Source organism: Fundulus heteroclitus, chromosome 19, assembly GCF_011125445.2.
Source record: "Fundulus heteroclitus isolate FHET01 chromosome 19, MU-UCD_Fhet_4.1, whole genome shotgun sequence".
NCBI lineage: Eukaryota > Metazoa > Chordata > Actinopteri > Cyprinodontiformes > Fundulidae > Fundulus > Fundulus heteroclitus.
The window spans coordinates 22,578,175-22,588,184 of NC_046379.1; the positions used below are offsets into that span (position 1 = coordinate 22,578,175).

The following is a 10,010-nucleotide window of genomic DNA, read 5'->3' on the forward strand; positions in this document are numbered from 1 at the left end:
GATTTGAATCTTAGTTCTGAATCACGAGTCCTGACTGCTGCTATCTACACGAGGCGAATAGCTGAACACATAGCTGAAAAGATCCTGGGCTCGCCAGAAACACTACGGACTCAGTGGGAGCACCGCAGCCTCCGATGACTCGGACACAATTTGTTGACTGGAGTTAGCAACCTGGCTGGGTGGGAGATCAACTCATATGTTACTGTATCAGATGGGTGAAAAGGCAATTCTCATGTGTTACTTGAAGCATCTTCCTTGTCAGGGCAGATATGCAATAGTACAATCCCAACCAATATAAGAGTTGTGATTTTAAAAATCACAACTGAATGATTTTAAAAATCTATTCATATTCACTTCGGTAACACGCAGTGCCAGTTGGCATGAATACACCTTGTTATGGGAACTCCTTAAAATATATCAGCAACCCAATTTTAGACTTTTTTGGTTTTGTTTTGCTTTTAAATTTGAAATCTATAATTATATTGTGATTTTCACTGCAAATTGCTGTTTAGTAGTGCAAACTGTTTTATTACAGTATTCTATCCTCCAGGGTTTTTTATGCTGAGCAAAAGATTTCTGCCCCCACATGAAGTATGCAATGTTTGCTTGGGCGGATGCTTCTCCTGCAGGTTCCTGAACTCTGCTATTTGTGTCTGAATGAGGTTAATTGTGTCTCTGTTTTCTGCAGACAAAGCCTGTAACATAACCTGCTCACTCAGTGTTGACCTCGGCCCTTGTTTGGTGATTAATCATCTCCACCGCTACACCTGTGGCTCCACTGCATCAGCGCACAGCCGTGCACGGTCGCCCACAAGCTTAAGTCTGCAGATACGCGCCGCTCTCAGTTGTAAGAGTGAAGAGATAAGGGACAGTCGGCACATCAGCACTATTTGATCAACTCTTTCTCAAACAAGGAGGTAGTCCTTCCTTTGATAACACGACCGCACAGCATACATGCTGTGGCATTCTCTTGCTCAACCTCACAGGTTAAAGGGGAGCGTAGATTGGGCCCTGAGAGTAAGGCAATACAATCCCTTGGTCCCCATTGCAAAGATAATAGTGAATGAACCATAGGTGTCATTTGTGTCACTGGCCTGTATTCTTACTGGAAACTAACCTGTTGTTAAATGTGTTGAAGTAATGGAAGGTTACTCTGTTTTTATGTTGTTGTTTTTTTTTTTTTCTTGCCACATCTCAAAGAACAGACGACCCCCTCCATCCGGCACCTTTGCCATCACAAAAAGCCACATCCTGGTACTTTATATCAAGGTGCCTCTGTGAGCATACACCGCACAAACAGGAAACAGCCTTCGCTCATGTGCTACAAACTGCGCATTTAAAGTTCTGCTAAAAAAAGGTTTGCATGAGCTAGAGTCACCTGTTTTAGCTTGAGAGACCTTTACTTTTAATTGTCTTGGTTTTTTTTGTGTTTTTTTTTTGCTTTGCCTTTGATGCAATCAAGACATAGCATAATAAAGATTTTCAAGTAGCAACCGTCTTTTCCTTCTGAACTTTACCTCTGTTCAAAATGATAATAAAAAAGCCATTTCAATGTCATTTCTAGCCTGAAAAAATTGCACAACCAAGCAAAGTGATGTTTTGATTGGGTAACTGGCTCAGCACTCCTGTGTCAAATGAATGGTTCACTACTGTGAATCTGCAGAACCTGATGGGATGCTGAGGTGATAATTCAGCCATTTGATTAAAGCATGTTTGAGCAGGGATACTTCTCAAACTTGAAGGACTGAGGCCATTAAGGACTTGAATTGAACACCCCTGGCTATCTTCCAGTTTCAAAACCAGCTTTGAGTTGTCCAGTTGATAATTCTGGATAATTCTAGCTGCTAATTTAGTTGATTAAGATTTGTTCTTTTGTTTTCTTTTTGCTGGTGTTAATTTAAAGCAGGTACCCATCAGCCCCCTGTCACATTAGATTGAGGTCTGGACTTTGACTGGGCCATTCTAGCATGGATTTAAAGAATCCTTCCTTAAAACTTATATCATTATTTGTTTAGGCCTGTAGTCGTGCTTGAGGGTCAAACAGGACTACAGGAAACCTGGTTTCAAGTCTTTAGCCGCCTCTAACAGGATTTATCTCACAGGAGCGCATTGTTTTAGTTGTTCCTCCCTGACCTTTCTGGTGTGGTCTTCATTAAGCTGTTTGAGCACTAATGTTCTCCAGTAGACCGGCACGTTCACAAAACATTTGTACTTGTATTGAGATCAAATTACACACAACAAGACCATATTTACTATTTAGGTGACTTCTGCAGGCAGTTAGTTGCATTGGATTTTACTCAGGGATTTCAGAGTAAATAAAATAATAATAAAACAACAATGTATTGTTTTTTCCTTCCACTTTGCAATTATGTTTTACTTTGTGTTGGTAAACTGTCTAAACCCTTCTTTGGTACAACATTTTTTTAAATGTTGAAGGGGCATGAATACTTTTGCAAACACTGCAGTTTGCTTGGAAATCGGAGAGGCTGTTCTGAATAGGGGGTTGATTCTGGATGGAGCAAGGAAAGAAGACAGAAATCTATAGGGCCTGAGTTCTCTTAAAAAAAAAAAAAAAAAAAAAAAAGCAGCAAGGAGGCCTCCATGGGTCATCTGTGACGGGTCAGCACCCACCATTGTACCGAGGAAAGGCAGTTCCTGTTCAGGCTCCTTTCTTGCAATCTGAGTGAGTATAAACAGAGACAGACAGAGGTTACCAGAGAGAGGGGAGAGGAAAGGGAAAAGCAGTGCGGATGTTGCAGTAAATGGAGAAACTACTACAGTAAGCCTTGCAGATTGTTTTAGACATTTATCTTTCTGTAAAAATACATCAAATCAACCAATGAGGCCAATTCTATTATAAATAATGATTAACAAACAGAAAAACAGACTCAGCTGTTTGTCGTGTCCCTGCCAAGAACATTCTCACACGCTGTATTGATCACCTTGCAACTTAGTATCAATGATCTGGTCATTTGCCTCAGTGCAGAACTTTTATTCCTGGAAACGTTATGGTTACGGCATAATCCGATCAATAATTCAGCTGAAGGGTTGTTGATTCTTTGTGTAACCAAACCTGCTCAATCAGACTTTGATTATCCCTGGGTCAATAGCCCTGACTGCAGTTTGAGCAGCTGACCAATCAGCTCTCACCACACTAAAACTCCCTTTTGGGTCAGGGAGGCAAATCTAGTTTGCCCACTGGTACTTGTTTTTTTTTCCTTTTCATTGTAAACCTTTCTGCAACGCTACAGTTTGAGCCAGGCGTTTGCTATGATCTCGAAGATTTTGCTAAACTGGCACCAATAAAAGCGTGTTATAGAGGCTTTGCAGTGTGGTCAAACAAGGCTATGTCTTATTCTTTTGATTTACTCCGGATACACTATGACACAACACACAATGTTTTATTTTATAACCCAGACAAAATTGTGCGCATAATTGCAAAATGGGAAGAAAAATGATACAAATGAAAATCCTGTACTACCCAACACCCCTTATCCTTTGTGAAACATGGTGGGGGCAGCATGGTGTGGTGGGGAGGCTTTTCTTTACTAAGGATAGAGAAAATGGCCATGGGTGGAGCTATATATATATATATATATATATGTATATTTGAAACTAGGAAGATCACCCGCCGGCAGGAAAACCCATCCTCAACATAGGCAGAGGTACGATGGAATGGTTAAGATCAAATCATGTTATTGCGTTAGAGGCCTAAACAAAGGCCAGAGTTATGATTAAAAAGATAATTTTTGCAGACCATCATTTACAGATGCTCTCCTTCCAGACCAGATTTATCTATTCTGTATGAATGGAAACAAAGCTACTAGGAAAACATCCCCAGAATTGGAACTGTATTACAGAAAAAGGTGGAAGGTACAATTGTTTCAATTTGAAGGCTGAAAAAAAAATATGATTCTGTCACCATGTTTTATACCAGAATTGGCATGCTCAGAGTAAAGCACAGCCCTATTATTTGAGGGGGAATAACAATTTACATATATGTACTTCACTTTTGAACTGATAATCATGCACCAACTTTGTGTTGCCCCATCACATAAAATACCCACCCCAGCTACAGAAAACCAGAAGCACTCCAATTTACAACCCAAACACACACACACACAACTCAAGACACAGGTTAAGTTTTCCAAAAATATGGGGTTTATTGACTTAACTGGAATCAATACTTACAAAAAAAAAAAAAAAAGAGGGAAAAATAGGTTTTCATATAAACTCACAGAAATTACTGTAGTGAGAACACATGGTTGAACAAAAAACGGGGGAAAAGAAAAATACATTCAACAGTTTCACTTTCTTTGTGTCAGAGTCCTTTCACCTCTTCCAAAACACGTGAAGGCAACACAGAACAAGCAACTTTTAAAAACTGTACTCTGCTTTATCAAATATAAAAAGGCCGAGAAGCCTTTAGCTACCTGGAATGTATTCAAAGAGGCACTTCCACCGGTTGAAAAGGGGGGCAGATCAAGTGCATCAAGCATCCAATCTAATTAGGGAAAAAAAAACATGAAATACTTTCCTCCGCTCATTTGGTCACAGCTATTGCTTGAAATAACAGACTCCGAGGAAAACCATTTCAAAACATTTTAGCATAACCAGTCCTCCAGTTGGGATCTGTTTTTTCCCTCCAAGAATTGTATTATAACAAGTTTAATTTATGTAATAACAGTTGGCAACTGCTACTGTCAGACTGTTGCAAGTTGTGCAGGGAAAACATCTGGAATGAACACAACCAAATGTTGTTTAGAAGGAATTGCAGTCCAATGAGAGGGAGTAAGAAAAGACACAGAGAGAGAAAGAGAGAGAGAGAGAAAAGGATAATAAATAATCAAAAATGCAAACGTCTTTTTTTGCATTTTCTTTCCGCTTTTAAATTAGTTTCATTTCTGACAAAGTGTAGTTGCAGAACAAAAAGTCATTGAAGTACAATATATTAAACTGTGAAAAAAGGAAAACTGACAAAAAACGTCTTCACAATCTTTAGATTAATATGGAAGATCATAATTTAACATAAAAGAAAATATATTCTATTGTTCATTATCCAGATAAATACAAAAAACAAAATTAACAAAAAAAATGCATATGATCACCAATAAATATGTTCTGATAAGTTAAATAAGCAGTGACACGCAAACCTTCTGTCTGGAAAGTTTTTTCTCAAATAATAAACCGTAATAATAACATCAATAAAAAATAATTATCAAATAATGAAAGCAAAAAGGGGTGTAATGAGTACAGAATGCTCAGTGGAGCAAGTCATAAGGCGGGGAAGGGGGAGAGATAAAGTACAACAGCTTGGAGAGCCGATCTGAACTGCACCATGGGAATGCTGGAAATCCCCCAGATCGGAAAGGATGAAAAAGTTGGAGCGGGGGTGGGTAGGTTGGGCAAAGTCATACAGGTTTAATGATCAGTTCGATAAAGACTTCCTTCCCCAAAATAATGAAGAAAAAAAAAAAAATAGCCAGTGACCAGCAACAGGAGGGGAAATTCAGACGGGATGGGTAGGGTTATATTTAACCAACTTCCAGTTCAAAAGTCCTTCCTGCAGACTCACCCAGATCAGAAACAGAAGACGGGGCTTGAGGAGAACCGACAGCGGTGTGGAAGCAGTAAAAAAAAAATAAAAAATAAAAAAAAATATATAAAGCAGTAGTCCACTCACCCTAAACACATGCAGAAGCCGCCCCAGGCACTTTATTTTAAACCTATTTTATTTTAAAAAACACTATTCATATATTTTCAGGGTCTGTTACTTTGTTTTCGTCTCGTATCAGTCTGTAAAAACGTCTGCCGTAGAGCTACAATTACATTAGTGAGCACCTTCTAAGCTAGCTAGCTCAGGGGGGAAGTGACGTCACGGACACAGCGCAGGAAGACGGGAGGGAAGGGAAGGGAGGGTTGGGTTAGTGCAATGCACTCCCCTTTTCCAAGGCCACTTGTGCTGCTACACATTCACGAATGAAATAAAGAGAGGGAAAAAGGGAGGGGAAAAAAAGAAAGAAAAATAAACAAGCGGCACATGGAAGAAAAAAAAAAAAAAAAAAAAAAAAGTCAATTCTTGTTCTCGTGATTTTCATTGTTCGGTTTCCACTCCTCGTTTGGCACTATGACACATGGCAGAATTTCTAAAACTATGTGCAGATCAGCTGGGGTGACATTATAATTTAGTTCCCTTAATTTGATTATTACATCCTTACAAGGATCTGGAATAAGGGACGACAGGGAAGCTCGGGGTAGAGGGAGTGCCTCTTTGTGTCACTGATCTTTAGATGCGTGCGCCGGTTACTCGTCAGAGATTGAGAGGCGGCTGAAGATGGGAAGGCGCCGGCTGTTGTCCAGCGAGGGCGACTCTGAGCCGGAGCTGCTCTGGTAGCCTTCCTGGTCCGACAGAGAGTCTGGGGGGCTGGAAGGAGGCTCGAAAAGCGGAGGGGACTCCAACATGGGTCTGAAGAAGTAAGGTGTGCTTGTTGGAGAGGGCGGTGCGGCGCTGTTGGGCTCTGTGTTGGCAGTATTGGCACTGAGACTCGACCCGAACAGGTTGGCCAGCTCCTGGCTGGAATAGGTAAAAGGGTTGCTGCTGGGCCAGTTCGGGACCTCGTCTGGGAAGAACATGGGCGGCGGGGTGACCGAGGTTGGGCTGTCCCGAAGCCCTCCAGAGCTGGAGAAGCCGGCGAAGCTGTAGCTGTGCTGCAGTCGGGGCCTCTCCATCTTGTTGGAAGAGTTTAAAGGGGAGGAAGGCTGCGGAGGTCCGCGGCGCTCCTCGGCATTGTGGATGAAGTGGCAGCGAGGCCCGTAGGGGCAGAAGCCGATGGTGTGGAAGGTGCGGCACAGCTCGGTTTTGTACTTGGGATGCCGGCTCAGGCTGCGCAGTTCGTGCACTCCGTGGGCAAACTGACACTTGTCGCCGTACTTGCAGGTGCCGTTCTCCTCAAAGGGCCGGCATAGCTCTGTCTTGTAGCGGCTGGAGTTCACCTGGCTGCTGCTGCCGCCGCACGTCGGGCTGGAGGGGCCCATGCACTTGTTGAGGAGCCTCTCGCCCGTCTCGGAGAAGGAGCGGTCTCGCAGGCGGGTCTCCTTGCTGCCGCTGCCGGGCCCCGAGATGAGCGAGGAGTGCTCCACCGTCTTCAGGCTGTTCAGAAACTGGTTCTGGCTGAACTTCGTGCTGCTGACGGAGTGCCGCCGATGGTACACGCCTCCCATGGCGGGAGAGCCCACCGCCTTCCTGTCCAGCAGGGATCCGGCAGCGTTGGAGATGGGCACGTTGGTGCCAGTGCAAGGGACAGACACTGGGTGAGGGCCCCCCAGGTTGGTGTTATAGCTGAATTTATTGTTCTGCAAGGAAGAAACACATGGTATGAGAACATATTCGAAAAATCACCTCCAGAACTGACATATAGAGTAATGTAACCAAGAATTCAAAGACGGCTAACGTGACAGTGAGGTTGCATGATATTAGGTGAAAAACCTTCCCCATCTCTACTCTCCCTTGTCCATCATCTCTAAATCTCCACCACTCTCCTTGAGCAGCAGAATCTTCGTGACTAACATCTAGAACAGATGTAAGCATGTAGGACTGTTGTAGGGAATCCAAGTGGTCAGATATATTTCTAACAAGCAGGATTCCTATGCATGCTCCAGTTTAATGATTGCAACACTGTAACAGTAGCTGGATACAGCAGCTCTGAGTACGGCAACATAACATCCACTCAGCATAACGCTACCACCACCAAGCCTTAAAGTGGGCATGGTGTGTTCAGAGTTATGCAGGACGATGTACGGAACAGCCTCCTATATCCAGACATTAGATTACACACGTTCCCCATTTACTAATTTGGGGAATTTCGAAGCCAGCCGATTGCTTTTAGATTTCATTTAGGGCGATCAGCCTAAAAAAAAAAGGTGACTGAATAGAAACGCACACCTCCAACAGCACCGCACGATTGTTCTTTTTGGCTCCGACGACAGCAGCGGATACAGGCCTATAGAACAGCAGCTGGTTTGGCAAGTTGCCCTGGTTAGGAATGTGTGCCTTGTTTAGTAAATGGGAGCAACGAGCAGCACATGAGAGGCCTGTGGGCTGCATCAGTTAAAAGATAGTGAAAAGAGAGGCAAAACACCCCGCCGGACTACAAAGAGAAACTTTGGTCCGCAACTCAATACACCCACCAAGCTACCGCAGGTAACTGATTTACATGAGAATAATAATGAAAAAAAAAAAAAGAAAGAAAGGTTGTATATGGATTAACGTCATCAATCTAAAAAAGAAGGAATCACTGGATGGATAGAGCTTAAAGAGGAGTACCACCAAAGGAGGGGGATATATAGTGGCTCCCCAGCCAGACATGCTTCTAGGCAATGTTTTTAATAATAGGAAGACAGGAGAGTGCATTTAAAATAAACAATAAACTGTTACGTTTCGGGATGCTGGCCATTTTTGGTCATTTTGCACCCAGTTTGTTTGATTCACATTAAATAACACCCATCAGGAGTTAGTTTGAGCTGAACGGTGGGCCTAATCTGTCATACAGTCCAAACAGCGATCAGAAGTAAAACATAATAGGAAGTATTAGCTATCTTGTAGACAAATAAATACATAAATAAGTTATATTTATCCACGAATAAGATTTAAGCAAAGAGAAATAAACATATGAGGAACAGTTTAAGCTTTTAAGCACCTTATGGTTTGTTTTACAGTTAAGGACAAATGGGTGCATATGACTTGCCACAGAGATGTTTTTTTTGTGTCACTTTAAAATATCTAATCATTAATACCCAGCCCTATATGGAAGGACATCATAGTAAAACTCCTTACATTCTGAACTGGCTTTTTTTTTTTTTTTCCACATTGTCCTACCCACCCCAAGATTATAAACTGCGCCCATTGAAAGCTTTGTGGAAACGTCCCTGGGAAGCATAAGCATGCAACATCCTCCAGGAGCAAAGACCGAGCTAAAGCTCAATAAATCTGGCTAATGATTAGCGAGCATGTGGCTGCCGTGAGTCTTACAAAAGTGGCGCAAAAGCCTCCCCTCTCTGAAACGAAGCTAATCTTGGCCTGTGGCCTGAGCTGGAGCAACAGTTGCGTTGGCTGATGTGGCACAAGCTGAAACTGAAAACACCCAAGTTTACCCATCAGAACTAATGTTGACCTACAGGCACTGGCGCGCTCCGCACATAGTCATCAGCCACCAGTGATCCCCGTGGTAGCGAGGGGGGGTGGGCACGATAAAAGTTTAAAAGCACGACCATGTTGAGTCTAAACGAGGGAAACAATCGAAAGAGAGCAAAAACAAAAGCGGGCTGCGCACAGAGCAGAGCGGCGGCTGCGCGCGGCGCACAGGGCCGCGGCCATGCAGCTCGTCATTCCTCCACAGCGCGCACTGCAACGCACCAAACTACACTCAAGAAAGTCGTTCTAAAAAAAAAAAAAAAGCGTTCAAAATACCTTGTTTATTACTTCAAAGTCGAAGAAAGGCGACACCACGGCTGTGGTCATCTTTCCAGCAACCAAGTCGGGTTAGAAAAGGGAAAAGGAGGAGGAAAAAAAAAAGGCGGCTGCTGCTTCCTTAGAAAAGTTGGGCAGGTCTGCGGAGTTTGTGATCGCAGCTCCTGTGTGTGTTTGACACCCTGCAGACTCCCCCTCTGCCCCGCTGCAGCTCGGACATTAGCTTTATAAGGCCTGGCAGGAGGAGCTTCGCCAGTGCTGGGCGGTAACTCTCTCAACTTCTTTTTTTTCCCCTCGCTCTTCTTTTGCATACAAACTTTTTTTTTTTTATGTGTACCGACTTGTCAGTTACTTTGACATCACAACATTGCTGTGAATTGTTAATAATAGAGGTAGTTTTTTTTGTTGTTGTACCACATCCAGAGCCGGCTCAAACTTCTATGAGGCCTGAACCACTTACTTGGATGGGGGGGGGGGTTCACCTAAAGTTGTGCCCTCCTGCCACTACAGCACTAATAATGACCTTTTTTTTTTAATATTGTCT

At 43.0% G+C, this 10,010-nt stretch overlaps 1 protein-coding gene across 1 annotated transcript; it reads right to left on the reverse strand.

Annotated features, from left to right (window-relative positions):
* Positions 1 to 4,138: 4,138 nt before the first annotated feature.
* On the reverse strand, positions 4,139 to 9,682 carry zfp36l1a (zinc finger protein 36, C3H type-like 1a). The gene is made up of 2 exons (XM_012871561.3): positions 9,467 to 9,682; positions 4,139 to 7,353 (listed from the first exon to the last, which is right to left on the reverse strand). Exons 1-2 carry the CDS (start codon positions 9,515 to 9,517, stop codon positions 6,304 to 6,306), a joined length of 1,101 nt encoding a protein of 366 aa, XP_012727015.2. The 5' UTR covers positions 9,518 to 9,682; the 3' UTR covers positions 4,139 to 6,303.
* Between the last annotated feature and the right edge of the window lie 328 nt (positions 9,683 to 10,010).